The sequence below is a fragment of the Podarcis muralis genome, chromosome 12 (assembly GCF_964188315.1).
Source record: "Podarcis muralis chromosome 12, rPodMur119.hap1.1, whole genome shotgun sequence".
In the NCBI taxonomy this organism is placed as follows: Eukaryota; Metazoa; Chordata; class Lepidosauria; order Squamata; family Lacertidae; genus Podarcis; species Podarcis muralis.
Window position 1 is genome coordinate 11,621,355 of NC_135666.1, and position 15,422 is coordinate 11,636,776.

Sequence of the window (15,422 nt, forward strand, 5' to 3'; positions counted from 1 at the left end):
CAGCACTTACCAGATGCCAAACTCCACCACAGTTGTTCCCTCCAAACCTCCTTTCTCAAACTCCAACTCTCCACAGGCCTCAATGGTTGGTGCAAGGGCTTTTGGGATTGTACTCGCAAAAGCTCGTGGGATTGCTAGGTGCTGTTTTCACACCGTTTTTGCCCTTTCCACACTTTTTAAGGGCCACTGTTGCCCTTTTCCCGGTCACTTCTGGGTTTGCGGCAATGCGCGTGTGCACGACCACACACAAATTGAATGTGTGTAAAATGGTCATTGCCTGTGCTTATAGAAATGGGAAATAAGGTATGAAAATTAGAAAGCATAAAGTATGTCCAGCTAGTGAAGGGTGGTGAAATCTCAGCTGGGGGGGTCAAACAAATTAAATTTGCCTTTCTGGGCTGTGACCAGGGGTTCACCTTTTACCTTTACATCATCTGATGCTGAGGTAGCTTCTGCTGCCAGTGTCCCCCCCATTTCTGAAATCTTCCTCTTCTCCCATCAACAGATATAGGGAGCTAATCTCAGGTAAACAATACAAGCCACAGCTGCTAAGCATTTTGCTTTACGGGTGGATTTAAAGACAGAGGAGGAAATCTTCAGGTTGCAACCTGAGCATGTAGACAGCAGATGTGTTATTCCCTGTCAGAGGAACTGAAGTCCTAACACAGAAAGGCTGCAAAGGATATGCGACGCAAGGCTTATAAATCATGGTTTCTCCGCCACTGTCAGACTTGCCGGCTATCTTATGCAGCCACGCTCCAGAAAATAGGAAGAGTTATTGAGCCAATGAAAGATGTGATAAGTACAGTACACAGTCAGGGGCAAGCTATCCATCTCACAGTCATCTCAGTTTCCTGTGTCTAAGCCACCTTTTTAAAAAAACAAAATTAATTTTGTTTTGGTGGACGGTCTCAGAAATAAATATGGATGCTAAAAGAATACAACCAAGGATCCTGTTTCCATACCATGATGGTTTTCTCAAACAAGCTCCCAGCAAACTTTCCTGCTGCTGTAAAGAAAGTTTGGGGGTCAAATGGGATATTGTTCACAGGAAAATTATTCCTGCACCTGTACCTTTAATAGCAGTCACATGCAAAGAAATTTATCAGGTGAATGTTTTTACCCACCATTTATTGCCCGGGGGGAAATGGTTTCTGTGCATTAGGCTGCCATCAGAAGCAGGGCAGTTAAAAAAGGAGGGGAGGGGAAATGTTGGTGATCCTAGAGGTTAAGAGATAATACTATTTCAATCTGCAGAGTCTCTTGCACCAAATATAAGTATTAGCAAATACATCAATATTGCTGAAATATCTGAGGACCCCCTGGCTCTTGAAGACGTATCTTCTAAATCAAGTACTTCCCTGAACCTGAGCTTTCTGATCTAATTGTTTTAATCGTTCTTTTAACCATTTTAATTGTTATGCTTTCTTCGCAGGCTTGTTTTATTGTATATATTAAATACAGGTGTTTTTATGTTTCGATGGAATTGCTTTATTCTGTATTTCAATTATGTGTGGATATTGAATACTTGCTTTTATACTTGTAAACTGCTTTGAAACTATTTTGGTATGCAAGGATTATATAACTAAATACACAGTGCCGACATTAATCAAAAGCAAAGGGTTATGTCGCAATCGTCAGATTTGAATAATGACATATTAAAAGTAGTTTCAGAAAAGCGGACTCACAGGAGACACCAAGAGATGAGCGGTATGCAAAAGCAGAATGTAGGACTAGAGACTATTTAGTGCAAAACAACTGTTGCGAGTTGGAGTAAACAGTAAACCAAGTAATTAAGGTTAGAACAAGATTGTGGAGTAGAAATTTAGATGTAAAGGAGAAAAATATGGAAGCAGCATGAGATTTTTAGGAAGAGATCATGGTGATAGGAAGCACCTGCCATTCCTATGGTTGGGAATATACTGTTGCACGCCACCCCAATCTCAGAACAATGTGAGATTCCAGGCACTTACCCAGGGTTTGTGTTTCCTTCGGAAAAAGGGATAGCGGAGACTGTAGTGTCTTTATAATATATGGTTTATTTATGCACATATACACAGCCTGACCCTATGGTGGAGAGGTTCACAGCATTAACAGCCCAAGAGGATATTGTTTCTCTAATAGCCACAGCTTTGGATTTGAACAGAAATCAAGCATGCCTCCATCTCTCTGGCTTCTGCTTGCTTCTTTCCAGCTTCTAGCTCACATCATTCCCATGTCTCTGATCTAAACTCTGCCTCTGTCCTTCTAGCTTCCCACGAATTGAAGGAGGGGGCCCCACCCATTTGCCATCTAGCACAGAGCCCCTTTCTTTGTTCTCCTTAATGGCCCATCACCCAGGCTATCACCTCACCAGGAAGCTAGCCTGGCTATTAAAAATTAGAATGGGGTCCAGACATTAGGCTCACCCCTTCCCAAACTCATAACAATACTAACTGACCCCAGATATAGGGAGATGGCAAAACCAAATGATAGAAAAGATTTTGGTTACTAGGAATGGCATAAGTAAGGCCTAGTAGGAAATAGCAATTGGGAAGGCTTGCTGTGGGGAAGGTTCTTCTCACCCTAGACTAGGTGTGCACAGGAGATAGAAAATGGCACACAGCTTTCAAGCTCCATATGGGTTACTTAGTGCATGGGGATGGAAGGGTTTCTTGCAAAGGATGCTGAATTTGGTAGACCTTAATCTGATCCACCCAGGCACTTCTTATGCTCTTAAGAAAGAACACATACATATTTAGGATCACTTAGCACAGATTAGTCATGCCTCAGCTACCCTAACTACTTTTTTGGTACATTTAACACACCTTGATGGAGAATTCTAGCTTTACAAAAAGTAGACTACAGAAGATTGGTCAGCCCTTGAAAGATAACACCCCCTGCTATTGTCTCCCCATCTCTTTCTCAGCAAGTTTTAGAACTTAACTTAGGTCTCCTATTTTGTGTTATTGTCCTATTGCCATGCCCTGGGACAAATGCTGACGTAACACCTTAAGACAGGAGGGAGACCTCCGAGTATTCATATTATATTGCTGTTCTGATCCAAGGCAAGTTTGATCATTGTGTCTAAGATTATGGTGTTTTTTTAAAACTTAGCTGCTTTGTACTTGTTGAGGAAAGACTGGGTATAAATTAACACAGGGCTAGAAAGTCAAAAAGGGGACATGGGTGGCGCTGCGGGTTGAACCACAGAACCGATCAGAAGGTCGGCGGTTCGAATCCCCGTGATGGGGTAAGCTCCCGTTGCTCAGTCCCTGCTCCTGCCAACCAAGCAGTTCAAAAGCACGTCAAAGTGCAAAGTAGATAAATAGGTACCGCTCTGGCGGGAAGGTAAACGGCGTTTCCGTGTGCTGCTCTGGTTCGCCAGAAGCGGCTTAGTCATGCTTGCCACATGACCCGGAAGCTGTATGCCGGCTCCTTCGGCCAATAAAGCAAGATGAGCGCCGCAACCCTAGAGTCGGCCACGACTGGAGCTAATGGTCAGGGGTCCCTTTACCTTTACCTTTACAAAGGTCTGACATAAGGTTTTCACATGGCCAGAGGTGGAGGTTGATCACATCTGGAAAAACTTTCTGGCAGCAAGAACTCTTTGACAGTGGAACTGTCTCCCTCAGGAGGTTGTGGACTCTCCTTCCATTTATGTTTCTAAGCAGAGATTGGATGGCCATCTGTCAAGGATGCTTTAGCTGAGGTTCCTGCATTGCAGAGGGTTGAACTAGATGACCTTTGGGGTCTCTTCCAACTCTACAATTCTCTGTTGTTATCTAAAATAAATCCTCCATGTTTGATTGCCATATTGTGATCATATTGTGTGGACCGTACTTAGATCAGCAACTCATGTCAAAGGTGAATGGTTTGAAGAACTCACGTTCACTCAGAAAGGCTGATGGAAGAATAACCTATCAACTGACTCACCAAGCTATATTTCATACATCCAATCCCCAAATGAGTAATTTCTTCCTCCTATGAAAGTTGCCAGTTGACTTTCACACTCAGAGGCTCCGCAGTGGCCATTCAGGAGTGTTTCCCCACCAAAGTCAACTACTATTTCATACTGGCATGTGAGCAAAGTATACAGTGACCTGATGTGATTGATGTTAGAATGAGCTGAGGTCAAAGTATTAGTCATCAGCGGCTTCTTGCCAGCCACATCCAACTGCACGTCTCACAGCAACACATATCAGCTACCTTTGCTCTAGTTCCCATTAGTCATCTCTTTACGTAAATTCTGTAAATCTACAGGTGCTTAATACAGCTGTCAGACTGCAAGCCAGATCGATGCTAACCCTTTAAATTCCCAAGTTAAGTGGGAGATTCTGCAACCCATTTTTCCTCTGGCTCTTACACACACACACACACACACACACACACTCACTCCACTGTAGCAGATGGAAGGTTTGGCTGTCTTCACATTTTTCCCTGAAAAATGCAGGCTTTAAATGTTTGTTACTTCTAAGCTTCAGCAAAAGTATATTGGCTAAGGGTGATGTTTTACATCTGAATTTAGAATTTTATAAAGTAAAACAGTGTATTGCCTACCCCTGAGAAAAGAGCTTATGTCTATTGATACTATAAACAAGACTGATGGGTGTTCACAGCTAGAATCCTATACAGGATTAAGCAGAATAAGCAGGTCTGAGGAAGGAACCCAAGTAATCAGAATAGCTTTATCTTACAACAGAAAACTGCATCCTACAAATTAAACACTGTATCCTATTGAAGACAATGGTGCCAATACAGTGGTGCCTCGCAAGACGAAATTAATTCGTTCTGCAAGTTTTTTCTTCTTGCGAGTTTTTCGTCTTGCGAAGCACGGTTTCCCATAGGAATGCATTGAAAATCAATTAATGTGTTCCTATGGAAACCGCTTGCCAGGCTGGCGGTGCAGAGAAGGGCTTTTCTCCCCACCGCAAGCCTTCAGGACAGGTACGGGAACAGAGGGGAAGGTGCGCAGCACTTCTCCTCTGTTCCCGGGGCTTGCGGTGGGAGGAGGGTTTTTCCTCCCCACTGCCAACATTCAGAACAGCCTTCCGAAGCCTGGCGGCGGGGCGGAGAGACCTCCTCCCCGCAGCCAGGCTTCGGAGCAGCCTTCCGAAGCCTGGTGGCGGGGCGGAGAGACCTCCTCCCGCCGTCAGGCTTCGGAGCTTCCTTCCGAAGCCTGGCGGCGGGGCGGAGAGACCTCCTCCCCGCAGCCAGGCTTCGGAGCAGCCTTCCGAAGCCTGGCGGCAGGAGGAGGTCTCTCCGCCCCGCCGCCAGGCTTCGGAGCAGCCTTCTGAAGGCTGGCGGCGGGAGGAGGTCTTTCCGCCTTCGGAGGAGGTCCGAGGACAGTGGGGAAGACGCGCTGCGCTTCCCCACTGTCCCGGAGATTTCCCTATGGGCTTTCATCTTGCGAAGGAAGCCCATAGGGAAATTCGTTTTGCAAAGCACCTCCAAAACGGAAAACCCTTTCGTCTAGCGGGTTTTCCGTCTTGCGAGGCGTTCGTCTTGCGGGGCACCACTGTAATTAGTTGCTATTTGTAATGGCTGATGGCTAAGTACTCAGTGTGCAAGTTAAAATTTAGGCACACCTTCTGAAAGCTCCCAAGCAAACCTGCAGAGATTTGCAGTCTAAAAGCCTTTGCTAAGAATCGAGAAGCCATTGGTTCAAACCTCACCTCTGCCTTGGACTCATTAGGAGGCCTTAGATAAGGCATCAGCCTCCGTCCTCACCCCAACTGAAATACAGTGATAACTGTAAGACTTAAGTACCTTGCAGAATTAATAATAATAATAATAATAATAATAATAATAATAATAATAATTTATTATTTATAGCCCACCCCTCTGGCTGGGTTTCCCCAACCACTCTGGGCGGCTTCCAACAGGACACTAAAATACAATAACCTATTAAACATTAAAAGCTTCCTTAAAGAGGGCTGCCTTCAGATGTCTTCTAGAAATTTGGTAGTTATTTTTCTCTTTGACATCTGGTGGGAGGGCGTTCCACAGGGCGGGTGCCACTACCGAGAAGGCCCTCTGCCTGATTCCCTGTAACTTGGCTTCTCGCAGCGAGGGAACTGCCAGAAGGCCCTCAGTGCTGGACCTCAGTGTCTGGGCTGAACGATGGGGGTGGAGATGCTCCTTCAGGTATACTGGACCGATTATATCAAAAGGATTATAAGAAGATAATCCATGTTATGCACTTGGGACACTTAGAAGCACCCTGTTAATCCTAAAATGCAGACAGGACTTTGCTTTTCTTACAGAGAAATGAAACGGTCCATACTTACGGCTTTTGAGGTAGTGCACGGGGTGGAAGTGGGAGGTTTGGCCACACTTTGTCCAGGAGGAAGGCTTGGTCTCTGGCCTGTATCTGGGGGGGAAGAGGACGTGTGAATCCGTGTTTCTAGCCTCTCTGGTTCATGTTTGTAGGATTCAAGCGGAAACGTTGGCTGCTTGATCACTTGTGTCGGGGTCGAGGGAGAGGAGGAAAGACCAGAGGCTATAAACAAAACAAAAAAAGATGCAGATAATTAAATCTCAGTATACATATTGGGTGAGCAATGGCTTAAGCCATGCAAAGGCTTTAATCCAATATTTTCATCCCCCCACAACACTGAACAGAAATCTTGTCCTTCTATTTACAAAGTACGGGTCTTCCTCCCATTGCCATAAAATGCCTTTTTTAATCTATAAAGTAGCTGCTGTGAAGAGTGTGTTGATCTCAAGCAAGCACAACCAGCCAGATGTGGCTGCGGAAGAGATACCATCCCATTCCTCGGTGTCACCAATGAAGAAAATTCATTGTTGACAGCCATGTAGAGCAATCTGTGAAGAAAACAGGGGTGAAAGCAAGAGTAGAGATGCTTGTGCCTTCCTGTTTTCTAGGGATTTCTCCTCCCCACATGTACACACACACACCAGGGACTGTTCAAAGGGCAGGGGGAACTAATGATATGCCAACTCCCTTGGCTTGAATCACTACTGGCTCACATAAATCGAATACTTCAGGTGGGGAGATCACATTCTTTGAAAGCTCCAGGTACCTAGAAATGTTTTGCTGTCTCACAGTCTCCTGGGAACAGTAGTGTGGTAGGGATGCAGTTTCAGAGCAAGGCATCTCAGCTTAATGCACTCAGGTATTGCAAGGTCAGAAAATTTGTACTGCGAGCCTGCTATTTTTAAAAACCCTAGAAAAAACAACAACCCCAAAACGAAAAGTTAGAGAGCAGTGCAGTAGAAAGCAGGCAAGTTCAGCTAAGCCGAGGCAGTTCTTTTGTGGAAATGTATAAAGCTGATTGTAAGAGAGGATGTATGGAAGTGAGAGCTGGACCATAAAGAAGGCTGATCGCCGAAGAATTGATGCGTTTGAATTATGGTGCTGGAGGAGACTCTTGAGAGTCCCATGGACCGCAAGAAGATCAAATCTATCCATTCTGAAGGAAATCAGCCCTGGGTGCTCACTGGAAGGACAGATCCTGAAGCTGAGGCTCCAATACTTTGGCCACCTCATGAGAAGAGAAGACTCCCTGGAAAAGACCCTGATGCTGGGAAAGATGGAGGGCACAAGGAGAAGGGGACGACAGAGGATGAGATGGTTGGACAGTGTTCTCTAAGCTACGAACATGAGTTTGACCAAACTGCAGGAGGCAGTGGAAGACAGGAGTGCCTGGCGTGCTCTGGTCCATGGGGTCACGAAGAGTCGGACACGACTAAACAACAACAACAAGAGATGATACTGCTTAGCTTAGCCACTTTCAATGTCTGATGGAGCCAGATGTGAAGGGCAGAGTTAGAAATGCCCCAAGGGACTCCCACCCACTTTATTAGGAATCTGGAACTGGCCAGGCTGTCAATTTCAACATCTTTAGTCCATCAGAACCAAGTGGCTGTTACAGGATTTCTTACAGAAAATGTATGTGGTATGATGACTTTCCCTAGCAAGCACTGCTAGAGGAAATAGAGGAGGGAGAGTTGGTGGATACAACTAACAAAGGTCTCTAGAGCAGCAGCCTTCTCCAATTTGGTGCCCTGAAGATGTCTTGGCTTACAACCATCAGTCCCAGCCAGAATGGCCAATGGTCAGGGATGACGGGAGTTGTAGTCTGAAGAGAACCAGGCTAAGGAAGGCTCCTGTACAGATGATTTGTACCAATCCCATTATTCCAACACAATCCGTCTTCTGTTGGTCGAAAGTATCATGAAAGTCAACTGTACAGCAGTTTCCGTTGATTTTAAAGACCATATCTTGGCAACCTGAAATTGACTTTTGTTTGAAGAGGCATTTGTGTTGTGTAAAATTAAGCAAAACACACACACAGTAGCTGTTAAGGTACTGTTCAGAACCAGGAAACTGTTAATGCATGCCCTCCTCAGCATTTCTGTTATCTCAGATGTTGCTATGAGAAAGTGAACACTTCCAAGCAGCAAAGAAATTGAACTAAAGGTTTAAAGACTGTCATGAATGTAGAGGCAGTAAATAAACAAGAAAGCTGAAAAAATGGTTGTTTGCTCTCTCCTATAAAGATTCCCAATTGTGACATGTTATAAAAAAACAACAGAAAAACCTTCTGGATATACTCTTAAAAAGGTAAAGGTAAAGGGACCCCTGACCATTAGGTCCAGTCGTGACCGACTCTGGGGTTGCAGCGCTCATCTCGCTTTATTGGCCGAGGGAGCCGGCGTACAGCTTCCGGGTCAGGTGGCCAGCATGACTAAGCCGCTTCTGGCGAATCAGAGCAGCACACGGAAACGCCGTTTACCTTCCCACCGGAGCGGTACCTATTTATCTATTTGCACTTTGACGTGCTTTCGAACTGCTAGGTTGGCAGGAGCTGGGACCGAGCAACGGGAGCTCACCCCGTCACGGGGATTCGAACCGCCGACCATCTGATCAGCAGGTCCTAGGATCTGTGGTTTAACCCACAGCGCCACCCTTATGCCGCTGTTATTAGGATGCACATTTGTATTTCTAAACGCATGATGTTGCTTTATGGAGGGTCTGATCAATGGCTCACTTAACCCAATACTGAATGCTCTAATCAGCAGCTGCTCTCTGGCATTATTTTGTAACAGGCTTGGATTGTTTTTCATTTTCTGTGAGTCACCTTGGGAGAGTTTTTAAGGACTGACAGGTGGATATTAAAGTTATTATAAAGGAACACCATGAAACATCTCAGCAGAGAGTCTTTCCTACCCTTCTACCTAAAGTAATATTTAACTTGTTCTGCTATAGATAAACCACAGGAGCTTTTATGTGTATAGCATTTCCCCCACTACTGCTCTGTAGCCCCACATTCCATCACAGTTTAAAAATATTATATTCCATTTCACTTATGGAGGTCTGCTATATATGACCAGGAAAGTGACAAGAGGAAGAAGAGATGAAAAAAGCCAGCAAAATTAGCACATGCAACAGGAAAGAGGAAGAGGAGACAGATGGTCAAGAGAACAGACCTGGTGAACACAAGAGAATACATTTGTGGGAGATTGTGGGGGTCGTTGTTAAGAAGCAGAGAGGGAGCGTGCAGTTAGGGTTCGGATCTTGAGCGAGAGCTGGGATAAGAAGGAAAGGGAAAGAGTCTGTATCTGTTTGTTTGGAGATACAGTCGTACCTTGGATCTTGAATGCCTTGCAAGTTGAACATTTTGGCTCCCGAACGCTGCAAAGCTTGCAGTCTATGTCCTGACAGATTCTAAGCTAGAGAACATTCATATTCTTGAGATCTCCCCACACCCTTCTGCTGTGCCTGATGCTGTCTTGTCTCTTGGAAAATGAAATGCTAACTCTAACTAACAGATGATTATAGAAAGAACATTGTTTCTTCTAGCTAGAATAGCAATGATAATATTTAATGCCCTTTTCTATATGTTTGAAAAGACCTTGCCTCAGTCTGCTGGTCAAGATATCAGACAACAATACTCCTTTGCAGTCAGACACGATATCGGTGCACTGTTTCAGACCATGATACAAACTAAGGATTAATCAGACTTGCCATTTCCCATCAGACTACATGGGAGTCAAGCTTTCTAGGTTGTGAGAAAGGTTAATGAACTGTGCAATCCTATAAATGTCTACACAGATCTAAGCTACTGAGTTCAGTGGGATTTACTCTGAGGAAAGCGTGAACAGGATTGAAATCCGAACTCTCTTCCCCAATGCTTCATTTCTTCCAAGTCCAATGCATTAAAGGTAAAGGTAAAGGTAAAGACCCCTGACAGTTAAGTCCAGTTGCAAATGACTCTGGGGTTGCGGTGCTCATCTCGCTTTACTGGCTGAGGAAGTCGGCGTTTGTCCGCAGACTGATTTCTGGTCATGTGGCCAGCATGATGAAGCCGCTTCTGGCGAAACCAGAGCAGCACATGGAAACGCCATTTACCTTCCCGCCAGAGTGGTACCTATTTATCTACTTGCACTAGGTTGGCAGGAGCTGGGACCGAGCAACGGGAGCTCACCCCATCGTGGGGACAATGTTTTTACAGCAGGTAAGTGTTTTCAGAGTGCTTGAAGTTTTGGTGGAAACTGCAAATGATGAAAACGACATTCCGTTCAAAGGAAATATGATTTACTGCATTACAGCTCCTTAATGCGACTGCTGAGATGCATCTATCACAAGAGCTAATGGGCTAACATGTCGGCTGAAGAGAGGTCCAATAGCAACAGGCTGTGCCAAAACACTAATAATCAGACACACAGGAGCCAAGCCACAGTTAGCAACGTCATAGACATGCCAAAAAAATAAATAAGAGGATACAGTAAATGGTCAGCAAATGAGGTTTATTCAGGAACTCTACAGAGCTGTGTACAAGATAGTCTTCATATAGTTTCTCTCCACTTTCACTCTCCCTGTCCCACTCAAATATGTGAATGGACAGGGAGTATGTCAGGGCTGAACCAAGGATAGTGGTCTCAAGTGAGCCAGGAGCTAGGAACCAGGAACTGTGGGGAAAGCCAATAACCAGAACTGAAGTGTAAGTCTCTACGCAAAGGATGAACCACAAGGCGAAGTCAATGAGCAAGCCAGAAGTCCGGATCAAAGAATAACCAAGGATACAATACCACACCAGAATCCAGGAAAACCTTGTTGCTTGAGCAACAAGCCCTACACCCATCTCTATCACTAGTGGCCTCAGGGACTAGGGGTGTGGGGTTTGAAGGAGGGCTGAGGCATGGGCAGAAAGGGTTAGACCTCCTTGTCCACCCATACGCCAGCCTCAATTACAGAAGCGTGCTGGTTTTAAAACGGATGATTTGTAATTTAATTTGGATTGTCGATTGGCCAGGATTGCACACCGAAGTCAAGCAGTTTTGCACCCACACAGGTAGGACCTTGCAATGTGTCTTCCAACAAGGCTTTGGAGTTCAGCCTTTCCCTTGCTTTTGATTTGTGCATCAATATTGCTGCAAGTCCAAATCTGCCGTTAATCACTCTTCTATTTTCCCATCAGCTTAGGCTTTCCTTTTCTGGCACTGCTCAGGATCTGACATGCAAAGCCATTTCTCCCCGGGCTAAATATTTTCCATGCCTTTTAAGCATTTGCTTACCATTTTTGTGCCAGCATTTCAAATGCGCAGATATTCCATGTGCACTGTGTTAGGGCATGGGGCAAAGGACTCTCTTCCCCTGCAACCCTTCCGTAAAGGTTTGCACTCTTCCGCTAGTAGGGAAAACCGAGGCGCAGGCAAGCTATGGCTGGTGAATGTTAAGTAGAGTCAGTTACTTGTAGCAAAACTGAGCAGGGCCTGCTATTTCTCCGTTAGGCTGATTCATCGCAAAGAATACCAGGCATTTAAGGCAATTGCTGCAAACTTCACATGATAACAGTTGACTGCAGTTGCTTAATGGCTGTGAAGGCACATACAAAGCAGCAGGTGAAGAGTGTGTTGATGATTTGTAATGAAAGCTCTCTGGAGATGGGAAGCCACATAAGGAAGCAAGCAGCTAGGCAGTACAACCCCTACTGCAACTGGGAAATGTTGCATTTCCCTTTAAAAGATATAACGCAGGGGGAGATACAGCATCTCCTGGCTCATTCTTCCACTTTGTTGTTGTCGTTGTTGGACCATAGCACGCCAGGCACTCCTGTCTTCCACTGCCTCTCGCAGTTTGGTCAAACTCATGCTGGTAGCTTTGAGAACACTGTCCAACCATCTCGTCCTCTGTCGTCCCCTTCTCCTTGTGCCCTCCATCTTTCCCAACATCAGGGTCTTTTCCAGGGAGTCTTCTCCTCTCATGAGGTGGCCAAAGTCTTGGAGTCTCAGCTTCAGGATCTGTCCTTCCAGTGAGCACTCAGGGCTGATTCCCTCAAGAATGGCTAGGTTTGATCTTCTTGCAGTCCATGGGACTCCTCAAGAGTCTCCTCCAGCACCAGAATTCAAAAGCATCTTCCACTACTCCCCCAATAAATGCATATATTGAACGACGCATGAATATGACTGGCCCTATCGTATCTACACTGGCCCCAACAGATGGGAGGAATCTCAATTGCTATGCCATTCTAAAGTTGTTGTTGACATCCATCTGTCTCAGGAGGCAATGGCAGAGTGCTCTTTTGGGGGTAACGTCAAACTGTTGGAGAGTTACAGCGCCTGCTGTGGCTGTAGAGACCGATATGGGAGAGATGTTTTGTTGCAGCTGGGGCAGGTAAAGGCATCTGGTTGTGCTGCTGCAGATGCATCATGGCGTTTCTTCTCTCTGCGCTCCTCCCAGCGGTCATTCCTCCTCTGGTCACTGCTATGGATGCACAACCTGACTGCCTGTCTGCAGGCCCCGCGGTCGTCCGCAAGGGGTTCCCACAGGGCAGGGTTGACATTGCCAGCCTTCATGTCACATTTGTAACACAGAGCTGGGCTTTCGAGAGGCCTAGTGCCTGATGCAACACACTTTTGTCTTGGCATGGGGATGCGCCAGGTTGAACAGAGACCCTGTCACTCCTTGAAGCACACACCATACACCATGGCCCTGTTATCATCATTACCTTGTGAACTGTAAATATTTTAATCAATCAAAGGACAAAAGCACGCTGACCCTGCATAGAACTGAGCTGTATAAAATCTTAGGCAAGCCATCTCTGTCACCCACAGCCCTCACCCCAATCTATAATATTTATTTATACTGAAACGTATAGGCTGCTTTTTGTACTCAGAGGGCCCTTAAAAAAACAAAAACAATGACGAACACAATAAAAAGGAAATGGAGATTTGAGTTCTGGTTGTCAACAAATTTGGTTCTCTGCTATTGTGATGTTTGGGGTTTTTTTATAATAGTTTTATATTTTTGTTTTTGTGTGTGTGGATTTGGTATATTTTAGTATATTGCTATGCATCTTGGCAAGTGTTATTGTTGTTGCAATTAACGCAGCATTCAAGAAATCTTTCAAGACGGTGAACTCGGAATGTTTGCAAGCTGCCCCTGCCCTAGGTAGCATATTTTCCTGCTGATCGGAAGGACCACTCTTCTTCAGCTTATTATTCAAACACATTAGCCAACAAAAAACAGTGAACACATTCAAGTAGTCCTTGAGCGAACACATCCTTGGCCCCTGCTAACGAAACAACAAGCACTAAGACAACACAGCCCTGAAATGCTGACCTCCGACCCTGTCACTTACGCCATGAGTCTGTTGCAATGCCTAGGCACCCTGGGCTTTATTTACTTAGCACATCACCTGGTCTCTCATTCTCTTACAGAATACTTCACATTCCTCAATGGTGAGGCTTTAAAGGAACAGGTTCTGGGCCCAGTCTGCACCCATGCAAGTGTGATCGCCATTAACCTGGCTGCACTACCAGTGACATTAAAGGTAAAGGTAAAGGTACCCCTGCCCGTACGGGCCAGTCTTGCCAGACTCTAGGGTTGTGCGCCCATCTCACTCTATAGGCCGGGGGCCAGCGCTGTCCGCAGACACTTCCGGGTCACGTGGCCAGCGTGACAAGCTGCATCTGGCGAGCCAGCGCAGCACACGGAACGCCGTTTACCTTCCCGCCAGTAAGCGGTCCCTATTTATCTACTTGCACCCGGGGGTGCTTTCGAACTGCTAGGTTGGCAGGCGCTGGGACCGAGCAGCGGGAGCGCACCCCACCGCGGGGATTCGAACCGCCGACCTGACGATTGGCAAGTCCTAGGTGCTGAGGTTTTACCCAGAGCGCCACCCGCATCCCTATACCAGTGACATTAGTTACACTCAAATCCATGCACACTTTGTGCAAAATGTAATATATACAAATTCTGGAGCCCGAATTCTGTGATGAGAAATGCTTGATTATTTGCCCCTTGCAAACCTCACAAATTAGGTAAAGCTTCGGGAGTTTCTCCTCTACAGCTTTATTTACTTTGATTCTTTAGAACAACCACCACAACGACGAATCATGTAATTTGGAGGCAAAAGAAATGCCTTCATATTCAAACAATCCATAATTAACATGAGAATTGCTGCCATAAGATGTGGTGGTACACAACTAAGTTTTACTCAAAACAGACCCAACAGGTGTTACCTTGAGTTGAAGAAAGAGCCCTCTAATTATTTGGGTTTCTTCCCCCTTAATCATTCCACCCCTTGATTGTGTGGATCCAGTGAGAATAGGTTCCTGTCTCCAAATCAGATGCTAATAAACTTGGCCAACTACAACCAGGTCCTACACATGTTAACTCCAAAATTAATACCATTGTGCTGAGTTACTTACTCCCAAGTAATCATGCACAAATTTGCAGGGAAGGGGGTTGTGTTATATAGCGAAATGAGAAAAATATTCCACAATCTAGATCTTGGTGCACTAAATCCCTCTGAAACCACTGAGGATTTGCAAAATAGCCTACATATTATGCATGTCATCCAGAACATGGAATGCCAACGCATGTAAAACCATTGTGCTATATGACTGGCAGGCATGCTGGATATTTCTAAAAATGGGGGGTGGGGGGAACCATGCCAACACCAACAGCCAAGGTAGGGTATTTCTTGGAGTAGGCAAACCTCAGAGCAACTATGAATTTGTTTGTCTGTTTGTTACTATTTCTAAGATGCTCCAAAAGTAGCTTATGAAATAAACAAGATAACATCAAAATACAGTACAGTCATACCTCGGGATAAATACGCTTCAGGTTGAGCGCTTTCGGGTTGCGCTCCGCTGCGACCCAGAAGTAATTAAGCGTGTTACTTCTGGGTTTTGCCGCTCGTGCATGCGCAGACAGTAAAAATGATGTCAAGCGCATGCGCGGAAGCAGCGAAATGCAACCAGCACATGCACAGATGCGCTGTTGCGTCTTACGTTCGTTTCAGGATGCAAACGGGGCTCCGGAACCGATTCCGTTCACATCCCGAGGTACCACTGTAATAAAATATCACATACAAACACAAGACCCAAATATTAAATGGGACAGTCTGAGTGATCAAGGAGCAGGTTATAGTGTGTACTGAAGCCAGCTTTATTTACTACCCTAAATT

At 45.4% G+C, this 15,422-nt stretch overlaps 1 protein-coding gene across 6 annotated transcripts in view; it reads right to left on the bottom strand.

Annotated features, from left to right (window-relative positions):
* Positions 1 to 15,422, bottom strand: part of PRKAG2 (protein kinase AMP-activated non-catalytic subunit gamma 2) — a 201,297-nt gene that overhangs the window by 56,828 nt on the left and 129,047 nt on the right. For 5 of the 6 annotated variants that reach the window (XR_003709227.2, XM_028751341.2, XM_028751342.2 and 2 more), the window contains one exon: positions 6,270 to 6,481. Coding sequence is in view for 4 of the 6 variants with exons in the window: in XM_028751341.2 (XP_028607174.2) it covers positions 6,270 to 6,481 (212 nt within the window). In the remaining 2 variants the exon portion in view is untranslated. Of the gene's footprint in view, positions 1 to 6,269; positions 6,482 to 15,422 lie in introns of those variants that run through there. The other variant, XM_077936733.1, reaches the window with a different exon arrangement.